The following is a 23,026-nucleotide window of genomic DNA, read 5'->3' on the forward strand; positions in this document are numbered from 1 at the left end:
AAATGTTGCTTTTTTTTGCCTGTCCTGCCCCCTATCCTGTACCCATAAAAACCCCAGGCAGACCAGCAGACCAGCAGAGTGGCAGAGAAGGACAGAAGAGAAGAAACAGCTGGATGTCAGAGAGAAGCAGCTTGACTTCAGAGGGATGGCTTGACCGGGATACTTCAGAGAAGAGTTTGGCCAGGGACAGCTGAACTCCAGGGGAAGACCACCTTCCTACTCCCTCTGCTTTCCAGCTCCCCATCCCACTGAGAGCCACTTGCACTACTCAGTAAAATCCTCCACATTCACTACCCTTCAATTCTTTTGTGCGACCTAATTCTTCCTGGATACCAGACGAGAACTTGAGTACCAAGAGGGCGGGTGCAAAAGGCTGTCACCCTGACCCTCCATCGAGCTGTGTTAAGGTATATGTGGATGGGAAAGCTAAAAGAGCATACGTGCCCTCTGGGGCTCTGGGGGTCACAGGTACCTCCCAAGACACTGCTGCAGGGCTGCAGATTGGCCCTACAGAGTCCTACTCCTGCCCATGTTCAGAACCACTTGTCCTGGCCCCTGTATCTGCTGACCTGGGTGCTGCCCGTCCCATGAGGGGTTGAGAGCTGTGGCCTGAGTAAGCAAGCCAACCCCTTCAGAGAAATTACCTCTTAATGATAAATACCACATGTAACATTCTAAGAAATATAACAACTCAGCCGGGTGCAGTAGCACACGCCTGTAATCCCAGCAGTTTGGGAGGCCAAGGCAGGTGGATCATAAGGTCAAAAGATTGAGACCATCCTGGCCAACATGGCGAAACCGTGTCTCTACTAAAAATACAAAAATTAGCTGGGTGTGGTAGCACATGCCTGTAGTCCCAGCTACTCGGGAGGCTGAGGCAGGAGAATTGCTTGAAGCCGGGAGGCAGAGGTTGCAGTGAGCTGAGATCATGTCACTGCACTCCAGCCTGGTGACACAACAAGACTTGTCTCAAAAATTTAAAAAAAAAAAAAAAGAAAGAAAAGAAAAGAAATAAGACAACTGTATTGAAATATAGTTCATATACAATTCACCCTTTTAAAGTATATAACTGAATGGTTTGGGATATATATATATATATATATAGTTTATATATATAGTTTTTTTAAGAGACAGAGTCTCCCTCTATCACCGAGACTGCAGTGCAGTCAGTGCAATCATAGCTCACTGCAGTCTCAAACTCCTGGGCTCAAGTGATCTTTCCACCTCAGGCTCCCAAAGTGCTGGGATTACAGGTATGAGCTACTATGCATAGCCAGTTTTTAGCATATTCACACAGTTGTGCAACTTTTAGAACAGTTTCATCACCCCAAAAAGAAACCCTGATCCTTAGCAGTCATTCCCTCTACCTCATTCCCAGCCCTAGGGAAACCACTGATTTATTCTCTGTCTCTCTAAGTATTCCCATTCTGGATATTTTCACTATATGCTCTTTTGTGACTGGCTTCTTTCATATGACATAATGTTTTCAAGGTTTATCCATGATGTAATGAGTATGAATACTTTACTACTTTTTATTGCCAAACAATATTCTACTGTAAGGTTATACCACATTTTATTTATCCAATCATCAGTAGATGGACATTTGGGTAACTTCCATTTTAGGCTATGATGAATAACTCACCTATGAGCACTTGTGTACAAGTTTTGTATGGACATATGTTTCCATTTCTCTTGGGCACACGCCTAAGAATAGAATTGCTGGATCATATAGTACCTCTACATTTAATCTTTTGTGGAAATGCCAAAATTCCCAAGTGGCTGCACCATTTTTACATTTCTACAAGCAGCGTATGAGGGTTCCAATTTCTCTACATTCTCGCCTACAATTCTTCCTATGCAACTTTTGGGCCACGGCCAGACTAGTGAGTATGAAGTATTATACCATCCCATTTTTGTTTTGATTTGCATTCCCCGGTGACTAATGATGTTGAGGATCTTTTCACGTATGATTGGCCATTTATATATTTTCTCTGGAGAGAAATCTATTCATATCCTTTGCTCATTTTTAACTGTTATTTGTCATCTTTGTTTAGTTGTAAGAGTTCTTCATATTCTAGATACAAATCCATTCTCAGATACATGGTTTGCAAAAATTTTCTCCCATTCTGTGGGTTGTGTATTTACTTCCCTGATAATATCATTGGTAGCACAGAAGTTTACTCTTAATCTACTTTTTTCTCTTATTTTTTGTGTTTTCGTTTTCATATCTAAGATTATACCTAATTCAAAGTCAATACATTTTATGCCTATGTTTTCTTCTAAGAGTTTTCTAGTTTTAGCAATTAAACTTAATGTCCTTGATCCATTTTGAATTAATTTTGTATATGGTATGAGGTAGAGGTCAAACTTGAATATTTTTCATGTTGATAGATCTAATTGTCTGAGCACAGTTAACATTTAAAAAATAATTTCAAACTAAAACAAAACTATTTTGAAAATAGTAAAGACAGCCCCTTATCCACCAACCCCCTCCCATACACAAAACACAACTGAAGGAAGTTATTTGCAGTTGCACAGAATACAGTGCGTACAGATTACTGGAATCCCCAAAATCAATCCTAATTAAATACTAACTTCTAAAAACCACTAATTAGTATCTATATTTCAGAAAGCAGAATAAAAAAAGAAAAGAAAACAAAGTAGACAAATGAAAGATAAAAAGTTTAAAAGGGATGTAAAAATGTTGGGTACAGGGGCTCACACCTGTAATCTCAGCATTATGGGACGCTGAGGTGAGCAGATTACCTGAGGTTAGGAGTTTGAGACCAACCTGGCCAACATGACAAAATCCCAACTCTGCTAAAACTATAAAATTTAGCTGGACACGGTGGTACATGCCTGTAATCCCAGCTACTTGGGAGGCTGAAGCAGAAGAATCACTTGAACTCCGGAGGTGGAGGGTGCAGTAAGCCGAGATTGCACCACTGCATTATAGCCTGGGCAACAGAGTAAGACTTCGTCTTGGGGAAAAAAAAAAGGTGGGGGTGGGGGTGGGGGGAAATGTTAAAAAAAAGGGAAGGAATGCTTTGAGAGAATTTTATAGCTTTAAATGCCTATATTAAAATACAATTTATAGGCTGGGCGCAGTGGCTCATGCCTGTAATTTCAGCACTTTGGGAGGCCAAGGTGTGTGGATCTTTTGAGGCCAGGAGTTAGAGACTGGCCTGGCTAACAAGGTAAAACTACATCACTACGAAAAATATAAAAATTAGCCGGGTATAGTGGCGAATACCTGTAATCCCAGCTACTCGGGAGGCTGAGGCATGAGAATTGCTTGAACCCAGGAGGAGGAGGTTGCAGTAAGCTGAGATCGCACCACTGCACTCCAGACTGGGCGACAGAGTGAGACTGTCTCAAAAAATAAAATAAGAAATTAGAAAGAAAAGAGTAAATTAAACCTAAAGCAAGCAGAAGGAAGGAAAAAATAAACATAAAAGCAGAAATCAATGAAACTGAAATCAGAAAAATAACATTTGACCAAAAAAACCCTATAAATTCAAATGTTTCTTTGAAGAGATCAACCACCAGACTGGTCAGTCCCAAAAAGAAAAAAAAAAGAAAAAGGAGGCACAAGTTGCCAAGATCAGAAAGGAAAGAACTACAGATTCTATAGACATTAAAAGGACAACAATAGGGGAATATCAGAAACAACTTTATGCCAATATATTTGATAACTTGGATGAAAAGGGCGTATTTCTTGAATGATAAAACTAACAAAGATTACTCAAGAAGAAATAGATAACTTTAAGAGTATTCTATTAAATAAACTAAATTTGTAGTTAAAAAATTGCCCAAAAAAGAAAACTCCGGGCCGGGCGCGGTGGCTCACGCCTGTAATCCCAGCACTTTGGGAGGCCAAGGCGGGTGGATCAAGAGGTCAAGGGATCGAGACCATCCTGGTCAACATGGTGAAACCCTGTCTCTACTAAAAATACAAAAAATTAGCTGGGCACGGTGGCACGTGCCTGTAATCCCAGCTACTCAGGAGGCTGAGGCAGGAGAATTGCCTGAACCCAGGAGGCGGAGGTTGCGGTGAGCCGAGATCGCGCCATTGTACTCCAGCCTGGGTAACAAGAGCGAAACTCCATCTAAAAAAAAAAAAAAGAAAACTCCAAGCAAAAATGACTTTACTGGTGAATTCTATCAACTAAAATAAAACTATTATAAAATCTACCAGAAAACAGAAGAGGAGGCAATGCTTCTCAATGCTGTCTTATGAGGCCACCCTAATTAAACAGTCTTACAAGAAAACTATACAGATAATTATCCTTCATGAACACAATCACGACACTCAACAAAATATTAGCAAATTAAATCCACCAGGTAAAGTTGGTTCAATATTCAAAAAAATCGATGTAATTCACCCTATCAACAAACCAAAAGAGAAAAACCATATGATCATCTCGATACATGTAGGAAAAGAGCATCTGACAAAATTCAACATCCACTCATAACATAAGAAAGGCATGTCCTCAATCTTACAATCTTAAGATTGTAAAATCCTTAATCAGGCACTCCCCTTATATTCTGCTTGCTCACCTGTGAAAGCTGAATGCTTCCAAGACATGGAAAAAGGAAATAATGTGTACTCTCACCATTCCTACACAACATGAACTAAAGATCCTAGCCATTGCTAATAAAATTGTCTTTTATTTCCAAAGACATGATGACCTACACAGACAAGAATCTGCTAAAAAAAATTGCTAAAATATGTGAGTTTAGCAAGGTCATACACAGGGTACAAGGGCAATATTAAAAAAAAAAATTTTTTATTGGCTGGGTGCGGTAGGTCACACCTGTAATCCCAGCACCTTGGGAGGCTGAGGCGGGAGGATTACTTTGAGCTCAGGAATCTGAGACCAGCCTGGGCAATATGGTGAAACCCTGTCTCTACAAAAAATACAAAAATTTAGCTGGGTGTGGTGGCTCACGCCTGTGGTCCCAGCTACTAGGGAGGTTGGGGCTGGAGACTGGGGCTAGAGAATTACTTGAGACTGGTTGGCGGTTGGGGATGGATGGTGGAGGTTGCAGTGAGCCAAGATTGCGCCACTGCACTCCAGCCTGGGGGACAGAGACAGACCCTGTATTCAAAAAAAAAAAAAAAGAAGAAGAAGAAGAAGAAGGAGGAGGAGGCCAATTTTATTTCTATGCAATAGAAATGAATAATAGAAAATTTAAAATTTTTAGAAGCATCTTCTACCATATCATCCAAAAAACAAATATTTCATGGTCTAAATCTAACAAACTATGTGCCAGACATATATGCTGTAAATTACAGAATTTTGATGAGAGATATTAAGGACTTTAAATCAATGAAGAAATATAACATTTTTGGCCAGGCACAGTGGCTCATGCCTGTAATCCCGGAACTCTGGGAGGCTGAGGCAGGGAGATGACTTGAGCCCAGGAGTTCAAGACTAGCCTGGGCAACAACCCTATCTCTAAAAAAAAATACAAAAATTAGCACGGCATGGTGGTGCACACCTGTAGTCCCTGCTACTCAGGAGGCCAAGGTGGAAGGATCAACTGAGCCAGGGAGGTTAACGATGCAGTCAGCTGTGATTGTGTCACTGCACTCCAACCTGGGTAACAAAGTGAGACCCTATCTCAAAAAAACCAAAAACAAGAAATATAACATCTTCATGAATTAAAAGACTCAATGTTGTCAAGATATCAACTGTCCCCAATTCGATCTATACAGATGCTCCTCAACTTACAATGGGTTACAGTCAGATAAACTCGTTAAGTCAAAATGCATTTTTTTTTTTTTTGAGACAAAGTCTTGCTCTGTCACCCAGGCTGGAGTGCCAGTGGTGTGATTTAAACTCACTGCAACCTCTGCCTCCTAGGTTCAAGCGAGTCTCCTGCCTCAGCCTCCCAAATAGCTGAGATTACAGGCATGCACCACTGTGTCTGGCTAATTTTTGAATTTTTAGTAGAGATGGGGTTTCACCATTTTGCCTTTGGGGGCAGCTTGCCTCGGCCTCCCAAGGTGCTGGGATTATAGGTGGCATGTGCCACCATGCTGCCTAATTTTTGTATTTTGAGTTGAGATGGGGTTTCACCATGTTACCCAGGTTGGTCTTGAACTCCTGAGTTCAAGCAATTCTCCTGCCTTAGCCTCCCAAAGTGCTAGGATTATAAGCATCTGGGATTACAAGCATGAGCCACTGCACCTGGCCTGCTGCCTATTTATATAATTCATTATTATTTTTTTTTAATTTTTATCAGACAGGTCTTGCTCTGTAACCAAGGCTGGAGTGCAGTGGTGTGATTGTGATTTGCTGCAGCCTCAACCCTCTCGACTCAAGTGATCCTCCTCCCTCACTCTCTGAGTAGCTGGGACTACAGGCATGGGCCACTATGTTGAACTATAGTCCCAGCACTTTGGGAGGACGAGGGGGGTGGATCACTTGAGGTCGGGAGTTTAAGACCAGCCTGACCAACATGGAGAAATCCTGTCTCTACTAAAAATACAAAATTAGCTGGGCGTGGTGGTGCATGCCTGTAATCCCAGCTACTTAGGAGGCTGAGGCAGGAGAATTGCTTGAACCCCGGAGGCAGAGGTTGCAGTGAGTCAAGATCATGCTATTGTACTCCACCCTGGGCAACAAGAGTGAAACTCGGTCTCAAAAAAAAAAAAAAAAAAAGAATCATATACATAATTTAAGTGAGAAAAGACTAGTAACAAAGTGATAGATTTTTAGTAATACCAGCAGAAAACATAGCTGACCATGTCAGGGTAATAATCTATTTTAACTAAGAAAACTGCTAAAGAATATAAACCTAAAATTAACTTAGAAAATATTTTAGCACAAGACTATATGAACTTCCTTACTCTTAAAATAGCTTGAGTAGAGCTATTATTTAAGAATAAAATCAAATTAACTATACCCATGGTTTTCTTCATAATACTGTAGAATACACCACCCTGCTGAAACATGTGAGGAAGTCCCTTTGCATAAGACCATACATCTTCTCCTGTAAGACAAAAACAGACATAGTATTAGCAACAAACAAAAGAGTTGCATGTAGGGCTGCTTTAGTAAGGATTAGCTTACAATAAACATCAAGGCAGAACTCTTAAATGATTGAAATAGCCGGATATGCCATAGAGAGATGATACCGAGTGACAGAATTGTGGCAAACTAGAAAATGCATGGCCTATCTAAATGTGCCAGCCACTGCCAAGTGTTGTCATGGAAGAGTGCACACCTAGTGTTTCAAGACCATGTGGCTTTTCAAGAGAAGCCAGAAATTCAAGTTTTTAATATGAATTCTCCCAATTTCAAAATGTAGGAACTAATTAAAAAGCATCTTTAAAACTGCATGAGTCAACAAACATGGTGGCTCATGCCTGTAATCCCAGTACTTTGGGAGGCTGAGGCAGGTGGACAGATTGAGCTCAGGAGTTCTGATACCAGCTTGAGCAACATGGTGAAACTCCATCTCTACAAAAAAAAAAAAAATTAGCCAGAGATGGTGGCATGTGCCTGTAGTCCTAGCTACGTAGGGAGCTGAGGCAGTAGAGGGGTCGGGGGGACCCCTTGTGCCCCCGCAAAGGTTGAGGCTGCAGGGAGTGGTGTTTGCATCACTGCACTCCAGTCTGAGTGACAAAGTGAGACCCTGCTTCAAAAACAGAAAAAAAACAGAACAAAACCTCGAGTCAACACAGTTAATATTAGGCATGATGAACAAAATATATCTGAAGACTCAATCCAGCTCAAAGGAAACTAGTCTGTAAACTCTGTACTAGAACAGGTAAGATTGTTGAAAGATATTTTTGGGCCAGGCATGGTGGCTCACACCTGTAATCCCAGCACTTTGGGAGGCCAAGGCAGGAGAATCACCTGAGGTCAGGAGTGAAACCAGCCTGGCCAACATGGTAAAACCCTGTCTCTAGCAAAAATACAAAAATTAGCTGAATGTGGTGGCACATGACTATAGTTATAGCTACTTGGAAGGCTGAGGCAGGAGAATTGCTTGAACCCAGGAGGTGGAGGTTGCAGTGAGCAGAGATCGTACCATTGCACTCTAGCCTGGGCTACAAGAGCAAAACTCCATCTCAAAAAAAAAAAAAGATATTTTTGAAAGTAAAATATAAAATTGTACATAGACATTTTATATTTATGTTAAAACCAAGAAATAAACAGAAGGGGCTATTTCAGTATTTATTTCAGTAAAAAGTTTCAAATAAAAAGTAAAGAATGATCATCACTGCTGAAGAAGTCAATATAGAATGGCAGGAACATGGCTGGGCATGGTGGCTCAGGCCTGTACTTCCAGCACTTTGGGAGGCCAAGGTGGGTGGATCACCTGAGGTTAGGAGTTCAAGACCAGCCTGACCAACATGGAGAAACCCCGTCTCTATTAAAAATACAAAAAATTAGCCGGGTGTGGTGGTGCATGCCTGTAATCACAGCTACTTGGGAGGCTGAGGCAAGAGAATCGCTTGAACCAGGGAAGTGGAGGTTGCAGTGAGCCGAGATTGCGCCATTGCACTCCAGCCTGGGCAACAAGAGTGAAACCTCATCTCAAAAAAAAAAAGAAAAGAATGGCAGGAACATAACAGTTACTATGGTTGTTTTTATTTGCTTCTTTAAAGTTTATGCTCTAATCTGCTAATGTATATGTATGACTTTTATGATCAGGAAGTTTTTAATTTTAACAAAAATGTTAACTTTTGAATTCCCTACTTGAAGATTATATTGTTGGACCTGAACTCTGAAAAGTTGTGACAGTGCTAATTAATCCCTATGTATTTACAACATATCTGTGTTCTCATCCTGCCCCACATTCATAAACAGAGTATGACTTTGTGTGGCAGTGGCTAAACTTATCTTCAGTATACCAGCTTAAAGTAGGTAAGTTTTAGAAGACTTGGTATTTAAAGTTTCAGTTAACCAAAACATTTACTTCAAACACTACTAATGATGCAGTACTACTAGAACAGCTATATTTAAGGGTGGACACACAGATATTTAAAATTCTGAATATTAATAAGAGTCCACAAATAAAGAAATATATTAATAACCCCTAGTAATTGCTGAACTTATTATTAAACCTCACTTGGATAAATTATTTCTATGATGATAGCCTTTCATTTAATTATCATCAGTGTTGTCCTAAACATACTTAATATTTTCTAAAATATTCTAGGATAGCATTTATTTGGAAGATATATCAAAAAAAGATATGGCAGTATTTAATTTTTTTGGTAAGCATTTAAACAGGGCTGGTCTGAACGTAGTGAGTTATCTCAACTGACTGTTCAGTTACAGTTGGAACAAGGGTTCTACCATTTCCCCCCTTCTCACTACCTGCACTTGACTAGTCCAAACAAACAAAAACCGCAAGATTCTCAATTGGTGCCAAAATGGTGAACTCCTCAGAACTGACCAACTGATTAATAAGGAAAATCACATCTCTTAGTACTTTACATACCTAGTTATTCCTAACTTAAACAGGTAAATCACTTATTCTACTGCAGTGTTTCTCAACTTTATATTCATTATCTCCCCAAAAGGAGCCTTTATAAACATTATTTTCCTAGTCCTCTCCATGCCCTCATGATATTTGAATTACACAGATATACTTTATATCTGTTTATGTACTGCACATACATCTTAGTTTTATATATTAATGAGCAAGATTTTTTCACCCTTCCTCCCCCAAGAACCAATTTTCATCCCCTTCAAAGCAATATGGCTCCACTCTTCTATTGCTTTAAGGGAAATACCATGTAAGTCCCTATTATCTACCAAGCTCTGAGCAGGCTCTTCACATAGTTTCATTAACTCATCACCACTAAGCTCTAGAGACAAGAAAACAAGCTCAGAGAGCTTAAATAACTCGTCCAAGATCACACAGCTAGTAAGTGATAGAGCCAGGATTTGAATCCTGTGTATCAGTCCAAAGCTTATACCCCTCCTTTCCATTGACATAAACCTCTATTAAAGGTCAAATTGGTCAGATGCAGTGGCTCACGCCTGTAATCCCAGCACTTTGGGAGGTCAAGGTGGGCAGATTACCTGAGGTCAGGAGTTCAAGACCAACCTGGCAAACATGGTGAAACCCCATCTCTACAAAAAATAAAAAAAATTAGCCGGGTATAGTGGCTCATGCCTGTAATCCCAGCTACTCAGAAGGCTTAGACAGAATTGCTTAAGCCCGGGGGAGACAGAGGTTGCCGAGAGCAGAGGTCATGCCACCTCCAGCCTGGCTGACAGAGGGAGACTCTGCTTCAAAAAGAAAAAAAAGTCAAATTGTGTTACAACAAATTTGAAAGACCTATCCAGTCTTTTCTTATAGAAATTCATGGCATCAACAACTGGTTGGAGAAAATAAATAAGTAATTTCTTTTGGTATACAAATATCTCCACTGAAGGTCATATTTGCTGCTAACAAAAATGAGGAAAAGGATTAGAGATCAGGAAGCAGGGGTTTTGACAATTTGCACAAGTCCTGCACCAGTCTCATACAGCTCTCCACTGCACTGTTCTCCATTCCTCCTAACGCCCAGGTTCAATGCCTGGATTACTGCCACTTCCTCACAGCTGGTTTCCCTTGAGTTTTATCCCTCCCTAAATCCCTCCTCTATACAATCTTCAGAGTTAAACCTATAATGGTTTCCCAAAACCATATGGTAAAGTTCGAGTTCCTTTTCCATGGCATACAAGGCACTCTAAGGTTGGTCCTTGCCTTTCCCACCTGACATCATACCTTACCTTTATTTTTACAATATAAAACCACCAAACAACTGCTTCTGTTCCCTCAAGGCCAATAATTATTACATATTCTTTAAAACTCAATCTAGGTATCACTTCCTTTAGGATTCTTTGGAGTGTTGGTTAGGTAGGCACCTTTATTTGATACTCCTATCACATTTTAGGTTAACTTTTCTGTTTTATTTTCTAGACTAGATTTCCTTTCTATACTTTTCAGATTCGAGAAAAGGTTGGTGGCCTGTATGACTCTATCTCCAGGGCCTGGCACCAGTGCTGAACAGATGGTAGCACTCTTAGTATTGGTTGCATGAATGTATTGATGCAAGCTTGTCCAACAAGCCTTATTTTGTTGTTGTTCTGTTTTGTTTGGTTTTAGGCTTTTAGTAGCCTGAAGCCATGGTTTTTAGTTTCTGTCTCTAATGATAAGCAGAAAAGAGTAATGAGGAAGGGGCTTTACTGGCCCAACCAGAAACAAAAGCTAAGAACCCATAACTGTTTTCTCTCCCTTGGACACCCTTGGCAGACTGAATATTACATAGGAGGTCTTTCTTTTTCAACAGTGCCTGAAAGCAATCCAGAAAAAGCTTAATTGAAGCAGCATGATGATAACCATTCTTCAATGTTACATATATAAAATACAACTAATGATTATATAATATGTCACTGACTTTCCCTGCATCTGTTTTCTCTTCTAGAATCCAATAAAACAAAATAATAGCAAAAACAAAGAGAAATAGTTTTTCTACCATTTTATTCAAAAGTAAACTTTTAGAGAATAGGAAGAGTTTGGAAAAGCCTCTACAAATATGTTCATTTATATTTTTGTTAGTCTCCAATTATTTTTACTTTATAATCCAACTGTTTCTTAATACTACACAAGTAAAATACTTCTATCCAATGTACTGTGCATCTATAAATGTAGAAAAAAAAAATCTATACTACAGCCACCACCAAAGGTAGATAACCTTTGTTAATTACCTTACTTCCACAAATCCTTCCTTCTCATAAACTTCAATCTTCCACCTGAAATAGTAGCTATATATGTGAACTTTTTTTTGTTGTTGTTTATCCAATTTTTTTCCTATCTGATGTGAAGTAACTTCTAATTGTTTAAAAATATGTTAAAACCATTTTTTTTGAGATGGAGTTTTGCTCTTGTTGCCCAAGCTGGAGTGCCATGGCACGATCTTGGCTCACCACAACCTCCACTTCCCAGGTTCAAGTGATCCTCCTGCCTCAGTCTCCCAAGTAGCTGAGATTGCAGGTGCCTGCCACCACGCCCGACTAATTTTTTGTATTTTTAGTAGAGACGGAGTTTCATAATGTTAGCCAGGCTGGTCTCCAACTCCTGACCTCAAGTGTTCTGCCCGCCTCAGCCTCCCAAAGTGCTGGGATTATAGGCATGGGCTACCACACCCGGCCCCTAAAATACATTTTTAAAAATATATTTTTCTAACTTTTTTCTAATAATAAAATTATGGAGTTAAAAGTTTAAAGTCATCATCAAAAAATATTTAAGAGGTCACCATTCTAATTTTTAAATTTTACATATTTATTTTTTGAGATAGGGTCTCGCTCTATAACCCAGGCTGGAATGTAGTAGCTCAATCATGGTTCACTGCAGACTTGATCTTCCGAGCTCAAACAACCCTCCACCTCTGCTTCCTGAGTAGCTAGGACTACAGGTGTGTACTACCACACCTGCTAAGTTTACTTATTTTTCATAGAGATAGGGTCTCCCTGTGTTGCCCAGGCTAATTTGAATGCCTGGTCTTAGGCCATCCTCCTGCCTTGGTCTACCAAAGTGTTAGGATTACAGGCATGAGCTACTGTGCCTAACCTTCTGACTTTAAACATTTAAGAAGGCAATTTGAATCTACTTTACAATTTATGAGGCAAAGCAGTTAAATTTTAAAATCTAACATACATATGAAAAATATTTTTATTTATTTTTTGAGAGAATTTTGCTCTGTTATGCAGACTGGAGTGCAGTGGTGCATTCTCTGCTCACTGCAACCTCCATCTCCTGGGTTCAAGCAATTCTCATGCCTCAGCCTCCTGAGTAGCTAGGATTACAGACGTGCACCAACACTCCTCGCTAATTTTTTATTTTTAGTAGAGACAGGGTTTTACTATGTTGGCTAGGCTGGTCTCAAACTCCTGACATCAGGCAATCTGTCTACCTCGGCCTCCCAAAGTGCTGGGATTACATGCGTGAGCCACTGAACCCCGCCAAAATGTATTTTTAAAGCCCCAAAAGAAATACCCAAAACAAACTCTGAACTCAAGTATTTATGACCATAAAATAAAGTACTTAAGTTTATTTAAATTTGAAACTTAAAGAAACAATTCAAATTTTTAAAACAATTTGAATAAATCGTTCCAAATATAAAGTAGGAACACAGAACTGTTTCAACTAGAGCGATTTCCAAAGGTATTCATTTGATGAAAGAATTGTTGGCATTTCTCTACTCTTCCTGTAGATCCTTACATTTAAAAGTTTATCTGCCCTGCTGATACTCAAAATGACTTATAAAAAAGGCATAACTGTTACTTGCCTGAAATTCAGTCCTCTTAAGGGTATACAGCCACACAACTTTAGTGTCACCAGCAGTATTAATGTGTATTTTTATCATACACAGACATGCATATAAACTCAATAGTGTTTAAATGTGTACACACAGAATCTGAAAGGACAAATTCCAATTTACTAATAATGATTTTCTCTGGGGAGTACAAATGTTAAGAACTACCATATTTTATTTTACATGTACCTGAATTCTTTGAATTTTTAAAATTATATTACAATTGAAAAACTATTAAAAATAAGTGATCAAAGTAGTTAGAATAGACTCAATATATTATTAGGCTGGGCGTGGTGGCTCACGCCTGTAATCCCAGCACTTTGGGAGGCCGAGGTGGGCGGATCACCTGAGGTCAGGAGTTCGAGACCAGCCTGGCCAACATGGAGAAACCCCATCTCTAAATTTTAAAAAATCAATCTATTATTATCTAGATTTCCTTTTCTATCTAGAAAAAGTAGAATCAATATTTAATTTATGCTGTGATACTGAGCAGAAAAGAACAAAAAGGAAAAACCATGAAATTAAAAAAAGAAAAAGAAAAAATATTTAACTTAATCTTCAAGGTAAAATTATATAAAAGCACCATTTACAATATATACATTTACCTTAAGACACATCTATGCATTTTTTATTCAACTTTATAACTGCTTTCCTATGACAAATATGCTACACATAAATCAACAGAAGGGCTATCAGAAAGCATATAAATAATAATAATACATGGCTGGGAGTGGTGGCTCAGGCCTGTAATCCCAGAACTTTGGGAGACCAAGATGGGCAGATCACGAGATCAGGAGTTTAAGACCAGCCTGGCCAACACGGTGAAACCCCATCTCTAGTAAAAATACAAAAATAAGCCAGGAATGGTGGCATGCACCTGTAATCCCAGCTACCTGGGAGACTGAGGCAGGAGAATCGCTTGAACCCGGGAGGCAGAGGTTGCAGTGAGCCGAGACTGCACCACTGCACTCCAGCCTGAGCAACAGAGTAAGACTTCATATCAAAAAAAAAAAATAATAATGCATGAGTACTATCTAGATTTGAAACTCCTTTACCCAATATTTGAAAAGAAAAATCAAGATGCAATAATAGCATTCAGATCCAATGTCACCTAAAAAATAAGTGTCTCAGTCCCAAGAGTAATTCTAGAAAATCCTAAGGTATTTATAATATCAAGAGGTACTATGAAATTACAAAATATTGTATATTTTAAGTATATATTAAAAAGTCACATAGTTTTTTTCAGCAAGAGAGAAAGTATATCAAATGAAACAAGCTTCTCAACTCCTGAAAGGTTGGTACACTTTGTAGTAAGGCAAAGAAGAGTCAAGTAGCCTAATTTCATTTGAGTAACTCCAAACTGACAAATTCTGTTCTTCACCTAAATCTGTCCTTACCTCTAGGAAAACAAACAAAACTAGAAACGTAATTAAATATAAAACTAAGAAAATTAAATTAGCCTAGTATTTATGGTAGATAATATTCCACCTATCCTATCTACCATGAAGGAAAACCCACAAATAACTGATCAACTTTTTTTTTTCTGGAGAGAGTGTTGCTCTGTTGCCCAGACTGGAGTGCAGTGACACAATCCCAGCTCACTGCGACTGCACAAGGCCTACAAGAAATTCAAACAACATATTTTGCAAAACCAGAGTTAGTCTTTTAAGTATTATATAAATAATCAAGATGACTGTCTGTAAAAAATTAAGTTCAATTACCTCCGGTGGTCTGGATAAGAGAGATTAAAGTGTTAAATACTAACGGCAGAACACTGTTATTCCATTTTACATTTCCTAAGATTCAAAGTTACTAGGTTCAATGAATGATTTGTACTAAGCCAAAGACTAATACACCTATTTACTGTTTTATTAATATAAGTAATAGACAATCTATTCAATAAATATTCTACTTAAAAATAAAAGAAAAATCTCATGCCCCTGGCTATCATGCAGTCAGCCTATTTAGTGAAAATTTACAGGCTGGGCACGGTGGCTTACACCTGTAATCCTAGCACTTTGGGAAGCTGAGGTGGGTTGATTGCCTGAGTTCAGGAGTTAGAAACCAGCCTGGGCAACATGGCGAAACCTCATCTTTACTAAAAATACAAAAATTTAGCTGGGTGTGGTGGTATGCACCTGTAGTCCCAGTTACTTGAGAGGCTGAGAATCACTTGGACTGGGGAGGTGGAGGTTGCAGTGAGCTGGGATCACACCACTGCACTCCAGGCTGGGCGACGAAGCAAGACTCTGTCAAAAAAAGAAAGAAAAAGAAAAAGAAAGAAAGAAAGAAAATATACAATTCCCATGTACATATTTGATTCTTAATCAAATGAGAAGTTCTAAAATGCTATGTTGGTCTTATTTGGGGGTTATATAATTTTTATGTATTTAGAAAAGAAAGCTGGAGATCTGCTGATGAAAGCAAAATATGCAACTCCCTCAGCTGAAAGCCTCCAGGTAAGTTAATGGGGCAAGGATTGACTCTCATTTATCTTCGTACACTCAGCATACATACAGGTTCACAGCATACATTGATTTTGCTGAAATACTTACATTCATTAATTCATCAAGCATTTACTTGGTACCTACTATGTGCCAGGCCCTGAACTAGGTAATAAGGTATTCACTACAGTCTCTGTTTTGGTGGACTTTACAATATAGTGGGGGAGGCAAACAAATAATTAAACCAACAAATAAGATTATTAAAAATTGTGATAGATGCTGTGAGGGACATCAACAGGGTATACTGATAAAGGGAACCTACTTAGAATGGTCAGCAAGGGTTTCTCAAACCCTGTTTGGTGGTATTTAAGCCTAAACTTAAAAGAGAAAGAGCCAGCTATTTAAACAGTATAAAGCCTGATGAGCTATATTCTAAACTAACATAGCATACCTTAGCTCACATTTGGTAATTCAAAGTAATTTCTGCACTTTGAAATCTGCAATCTTCTAAACAAGCTCTGTTATATTCTAGCCCTCTCAAATCTGAACATCAACAGTTCCCCAGCACTCTTTACATATGGTTAGTATTTATCCCCAAATTAACTTTTCAGAAGCACCTTTTTTGGTTTTTAAAGAATATCTTTGGCCAGGCGCAGTGGCTCACGCCTGTAATCCCAGGACTTTGGGAGGCCAATGTGAGTGGATCACGAGATCAGGAGATAGAGACCATCCTAACCAACATGGTTAAACCCCGTCTTACTAAAAATGCAAAAATTAGCAGGGCATGGTGGTGGGTGCCTGTAATCCCAGCTACTCAGGAGGCTGAGGTACAAGAATTGCTTGAACCTAGGAGGTAGAGGTTGCAGTGAGCCAAAATCTCACCATTGCACTCCAGCCTGGCCAACAGAGAGAGACTTTGTCTCCAAAAAAACTTCTACATAATTCAAATACAGTTATGAGAACTAGAGGAAGAAAACTAATACTTATAAGGGACTAATATAATACAGACTATGCACTTAATACTTAAATTTAAAGCAGAAAGTATCTCAGTGATATTATTACAAAATTAACTAAAAGCTCTCTTTTATATTCAAATTTTGTGTTGGTAGTGGAGGCAGTTTTAAAGAAATTTGTGGGTTTATAGGATCATAAATGTTGGCTATGAAGAGGGAAAGGAACAGAACAGAAAGACATTATGTTGGTAAACTCATCATAGTCTACACTCAAGTTCTCTCAGATAGGTCCAAGAACCTCCAATCAAATCCAAAACATAACTATTTACACGCCAGAATTCTATTTTATTAATTTTCATTATGAAATATACTGATCAGATTTTTAAGACTACTGACCATAATCCTGCCCATGCCAATTTATTAGTCTACAATGGAGAACACAGCTTTCCTTACTTGCACTGTCACCTGTACGTCAAAACTTATCAGGAAGCAAAATAAGTTTTAAGAATAGATGCTTGATGAATATGGAAATCAATCAAAAGGATACATAGTCAGATTGATCAAATATTCTTGCCCCTCTACAGAGATTACCTTTCTAGTTGCCAGAATTTTCATGAACCCCAGATGATGTATCTTATTCCTTTGTACAGCAGTATATAAACATTGCTGAATTCTGCTTTTTAGACTTTTTTCAATGTTCAGTGCTGACTGACCATTCATTCAATTTCTGCAAATACAGCCTTTCTTTAGCTGTGTTAATGTCATCTATTTAATTAAATTTAAAAACATTTCAGAGTACATACTACTTGCTGAGCACTGTATCAGGTTCTGGGCATATAAGGATAAAGGTAAGAGCCACATTCTCAAGAGTTCATCTTGTATTGAGGAAGACCTTCTCTTTCCTGTTTTTGACCTGGGAGATTGCAGGTCTTTTAAAGTGCCCTCTGCATGTATCCAATTTTATCCATTCTGTGAGAATGATATTTAATTTTCAGAGTTCTACAAATACTTTACTGGCGGCCTCTTATATAACAACTACAAGAAGAGTTGTAGAGGAGGCAATTGAACTACTGGGGAGTCAAGTAGTTGCCTGCAATCACTAATAAGTAATAGAGCCAAAATTCAAATTCTAGATCTTTCTGACTCTGAAGATCACATAATCTTTTCTCTATTCCATTCAATCGCTAAGAAACAAATACTCTTGAGAGATAGAAATATATAAAGTGGGCCAGGCATGGTGGCTCATGCCAGCACTTTGGGAAACTAAGGCAGGCGGATCACGAGGTCAGGAGATCAAGACCATCCTAGCCAACACGGTAAAACCCAGTCTCTATTACAAATACAAAAATTAGCCGGATGTGATGGTACGAGCCTGTAGTCCCATCTACTTGTGAGGCTGAAGCAAAAGAATTGCTTAAACCCATGAGGCAGGGACTGCAGTGAGCCCAGATCACACCACTGCACTCCAGTCTGGGTGACAGAGTGAGACTGTCTCAAAAAATAAATTAATTAATTAAAATAAAATAATTTTTTAAAAAGGCCAGGCACGACGGCTCACACCTGTAATCCCAGCACTTTGGGAGGCAGAGGCGGGCAGATCACAAAGTCAAGAGATTGAGACCATCCTGGCCAATATGGTGAAACCCCGTCTGTGGGCACCTGTAGTCCCAGCGACTCAGGAGGCTGAGGCAGGAGAATCGCTTGAACCCAGGAGGCGAAGACTGCAGTTAGCCGAGATTGCACCACTGCACTCCACCCTGGTGACACAGCAAGAGACCACCTCAAAAAAAATAAATCGGAAGTGCGTAGAACAGTTCCTAACATGCCACCTAATTAAATTACTATGTCTGCCAAACTAAAATCAACAATTCCAAGTTTTAAATATGTGCAAGGATTTTTGATCTCCTATTTACGACTCCCCCAAATAAGCCAGGAGTAGTATTCACTTTGGTAGGTCAAGGCCCAATTCACTGCCATATAGTACTATCAGAAAATAGAATCAAAACCCAGATCACTTTTCTAGTCGAAATACCTAATCTCAGCAATGTGTTAGTTACCTTCCAGTAACTAACACATTTAAATTTTACTTATACTTTAAGACTTAGTCAAGCATATTAACAGTTATTTCAAAACTAAAACTAAAACTAAGCAAATATAGATACTGTAAAAAAAGTACACCATTGGACAATATCCTAAATAATCTAAAGCTTTAAATTACCCATTTGGTTGATAATATACTTTTCTTTAATTTATGCTGAATTATTAGAAAGAAATACTTCTCTACACCATTACCCTCTATCTGTTTCTTATGTTTCTGATGAATTCTAACATATAATAGTTCATTACAATTGATGGCAAAGATTTGTTGAGTAGTGAAATTACTTAAATACAAACCCTAGTGAATTTAAATACAAATCCTAGTGTATGAATAAGAAAAATGTGATGAACTGGGAAAGGAAGAAAATGAAATGTAAGAAATTACTAGGTGGGAGTGCAGTGAGAATATAAACACCAGAAACTGCAATTCATCATACAGGAAGTCTGAAATCACATGACATACAGGAAAATAAAAATTAGAAATAAATGAAAAAGGCATAAGGTACACAGGCTCAATAGAGCCTACCAAAAAATTTAAAATGCCTTAAATAAACACAGGTCTGTTTTTAAAAAAGCAATTGCAAGAATAAGATATACTTAAATAATCTGCTGACCATTATTGAGGGACTACTTTAACTTTCTAGTTATTTTCCTAATAGTTAATAATCATATTAACATCTATCCATTACTGTCAAAATAGTAAAAATAATTCTTTCCTAATACTAAAACATATAATCAAAAACTTAAAATGGCTACAGATTTCTTTTTCCCCCAAAGACAACAGGAAAACTCAGTGTATTATATTTACAATTAAGATATACCATCAGAATTAAATTGATCTTACCCATTAATGTTGCTAAAAGACACAAGGAGTACATTTCTTTGTCAGCTTGCTCCTGAAGTTCCTTAGATGACAGTTTACCAGTAACAGCAATATCTTCTTGTTTCACAGTGTGGGCTGAGTGTGCTACAGTAGACTGACCACCTTCAGCTTTACTCTTTAGAATTTCTATTGTAATTCTGTCGCCATGCTGTAAAGGAACTGGTTCCTTTTCCATTCCTGCCTGTGGTGGCATTAACTCTTTAGGAGGAAAGCCATATCGAATACACTGTAAATATGGAGGAATGTTGAATTCTCTGGCTATACTTTCCTGAAGTTCAAAAAAGGTTGTTGAAGACTTAAGAGTAACCATGGACTGCCGTCCATCATTAGTTGTGATTCGGATCTTCTTCTCCTTAGAAGTTGTGGGTGAATAGGGAGCCTTGGTAGGGGTAGCAGGTGCAGAGGATGGGCCATCACGAATGGTACTGGGAGAAACAGTCCTGGATTGCCCTTTTTGTTCTTGTTTTAACTTCTCTGTTTTCCGTTTCTGCATTACAGAAGCCTGTTCCGTAATATTCTGTTGAATAGTTCTTTCAGTTTTACTCATGTTTAACTCCTCCTTGTGCAAAGTTTTTGTTTTCTGTCCAGTAAGAATAATTTTAGTTGGGAGCTGAGACTCTGATTCTTGTCCTTGTACATCTCCAACTCTTTGGGCATGAGCACCATCTATATTTACAGGAGTATAATCATCAGGATTCTTTTTGGCAGTTTGATGCAATATAGTGTGGACAACTTTCTGAACTAAGATTTCACTCCCAAATTCACCTGGAAAGTGCTTGGTAACAAGTTTCATCGCAACATCGTAAACGTTACTATTCAAAGATGAATCACTTTCATACTGGAACCAATAGACTGTTTCTCTGACCACTCTTCCACCCCATTCTAAAGTAATAGGGAACGCTTCTGGTAGATTGTCATACTCCTTACCATCCCAAAAGTGTTTGAATCCACAACCACATTTGCCACCAGTGGACCTAGAATTAGTTCTGTCTCCATCCAAATACACAATAGACCCATCTCCTCTGACCCTTCGCACAGATGTGCCATGGCACCAATTACAAGCTGTTAGGTTACTTAATCCATAGTCTGGTACCAGAACATCTTTCACTGAATCATATGAGCAAACCAAATTGTTCAAGGGAAAGCTATAATTTTTATCAGTCCTCAGCTGTCCATGAGTACTTTTTGCCAGGTTATACAATTTCCCTCCAGGAGCCAACCACTCCGGAGGAACATGAAGTTCAGAAAGGGCACCACAGAGCAAACATTTGTGAAGGCGATTATCCATTACTGCTTTTTTAGCAGCTGCTGTGACTTCTTCAGGCTGAACTCCTATCACTCCAGTCCTTCTGTAGAAATACTGATGGACATCAGCAACCAAACTAGGATGGATACCGTGTTTGTCCATAAAGACTTCTTCCATAGCAGCAACAAGCCTAAGTAAGTATTTATCTTGCAAACTTCTGTCACCTCCAATAACACAACCACCATCCTCTTCAAGTTTGATGTACTTTTTAATAAGGTCCTGAGGTACACCCCATGCTTTAGGAAGCAAATTCATAGGCAGTTTGGGCAAAGCAGCCCCTTTTATGCCTACCAAAGGGATATAATGGTTTCTACCGGAGCTGCTCCATGCAATACAGATTGGTTTGTTCAAATGACCATCTTTACCAGTGCACTTCTCTGCAGGGATGAGCCCAGGTAGAAAGGTGGCTGAATAATCACCAGAGCTTCTCATGCCACTGAGGGAATCTAACAGAATAATAGGACGATGTAGCACATTGGCAAGCCCAAATATGTGGATATTCCTCAGGCCCAAGGGAACACCCTCAGGTGGTACAAACAGAGGGTCACACTCATTGATAATGTCCTCCCACTCAGCAGCATCAATGAAGTCATGGAACAGAGCTTGATATCGGGCCAGGTGCTGCTGAAAGTGCTGTTTAAGATTCTCTCTCAAGGCATGCCAGAAAAGCTCTCGGCCTACTAGAGCCCGAGACACAGCATGCACCAGGCAGTGTCCATCCCCGTCCACATGCACTGGAATGAGACATTCCTGACTTTTATTGGCTCGCTTAATGTCTTCCAGAGTGTCATGCAGATACAAGAGGCTTCCGGAGCGGTCCTTCCCGTAGCCCACTGTGTTAACATGTTCTGGTTCTATGAGGAAGGCGCGGTCACCCAGCAAAGCGCAATCGAACAGTTCGCCCTGGTTCATGTCCCGGAGAAGCTTGGCCCGGCCTGTCTGTTTGTCCATTCCATAGCGAGCTAATATGGGCGACAACAATTTGCAGTGATAGTTGGAAAGGCCCATCACCTTAACCAGTTCCGTGTTCTTCTTGGGTGCCCCCGTCACCCCGAGCAGCGCGTTCCGCAGCAGGTTGTGTAGCACTACGTCCGGGTCGGTCACCTCCTCAACCCCCAGCAGCTGTTGCTGCTCGTGCCGCTGGCCGCACTCAGTACACTCGATGCTGACAGAACCGGAGGCCGGGAAGAACAGACGCGCCTGGCACTTCGGATCCGGGCAGCTCCCGGAAAGGATTCTCCGGTCTCTCCGCTTCAAAAGCCCCCCCGAAGCAGCCGCCGACGCGGACACCAGAGACGACGGAGTCTGCGGAGCCTCAGGGGGAGGAGGCGGCGGCGGCAGCGGAGGCGGCGGCGGCGGCGGCGGCGGCGGCTGAGACATAGCTACCGGCTTTCGTGTCTCGCTCCGCGTCCCAAGCGACCCTCAAAAGCTCATAGCCCACCCCCACCGACCCGACTCGGTCTAGTCCAGGCCCAGGGCGAATCACTTTCCTTTCCCTACCAGCTCCTCCTCCTCCTAAGCGAAGGCGGAAGCGCCGGACGTTGTTTCTCTTCTTACTTCTCCACTGCCGTAGCCGTTGCCCCGAACGTAACGGCCACCACCCAACCCCGCACTCACACTCACTCACTCTCGCTCTCTCTCCCTCAGACACACAGACATACACGCCCTCGTTGAATGTGCGCAGGCGCAGCTTTCGCTCTGCCCTCTGGGAATTAGAGTCCTCTAGCCTCTGTGCTGGCCATCGAGCCCCAGGATCTTGAGTTCAGGTGGAACTACAAGTACCGTGAGGCCAAGTGGTTCGGTGCTAGAGAGGAGGAGGAAGAGGACGGCAACAGGAAAAGAGGCGAAAGAAAGATGGTGCTTTGCCTTGCCTGCCGGTAGTTGTAGTTTTATCTGGATCTCCTTCGTCGTCTTACCCACTCTGCAGCCCAAGCCAAAGAGTCTGAGAGACCACATTTCCTAGGATGCCCTGCGGTGCGTCCTGCTGCACTTTCTCCTTAGGCGGCGGGG

General features: G+C 40.1%; 2 protein-coding genes across 3 annotated transcripts in view; one reads left to right on the top strand and one right to left on the bottom strand.

The window, feature by feature from the left end:
* The window catches only part of VCPIP1 (valosin containing protein interacting protein 1), a 34,430-nt gene extending 11,747 nt beyond the window's left edge, over positions 1 to 22,683 (bottom strand). The window contains exons 1-2 of the mRNA XM_002758962.6: positions 19,672 to 22,683; positions 6,916 to 7,002 (exon numbers count right to left, since the gene is read on the bottom strand). Of these exons, the coding sequence (XP_002759008.2) occupies positions 6,916 to 7,002; positions 19,672 to 22,396 (2,812 nt within the window). The 5' untranslated portion in view covers positions 22,397 to 22,683. The remainder of the gene's footprint in view (positions 1 to 6,915; positions 7,003 to 19,671) is intronic.
* Positions 22,684 to 22,861: 178 nt separating this feature from the next.
* The window catches only part of SGK3 (serum/glucocorticoid regulated kinase family member 3), a 199,643-nt gene continuing 199,478 nt past the window's right edge, over positions 22,862 to 23,026 (top strand). For both annotated transcript variants that reach the window (XM_078352554.1, XM_078352560.1), the window contains exon 1: positions 22,862 to 22,990. The gene's annotated coding sequence lies outside the window, so the exon portion shown is untranslated. The remainder of the gene's footprint in view (positions 22,991 to 23,026) is intronic.

Source organism: Callithrix jacchus, chromosome 16 (assembly GCF_049354715.1).
Source record: "Callithrix jacchus isolate 240 chromosome 16, calJac240_pri, whole genome shotgun sequence".
Taxonomy (NCBI): domain Eukaryota; kingdom Metazoa; phylum Chordata; class Mammalia; order Primates; family Cebidae; genus Callithrix; species Callithrix jacchus.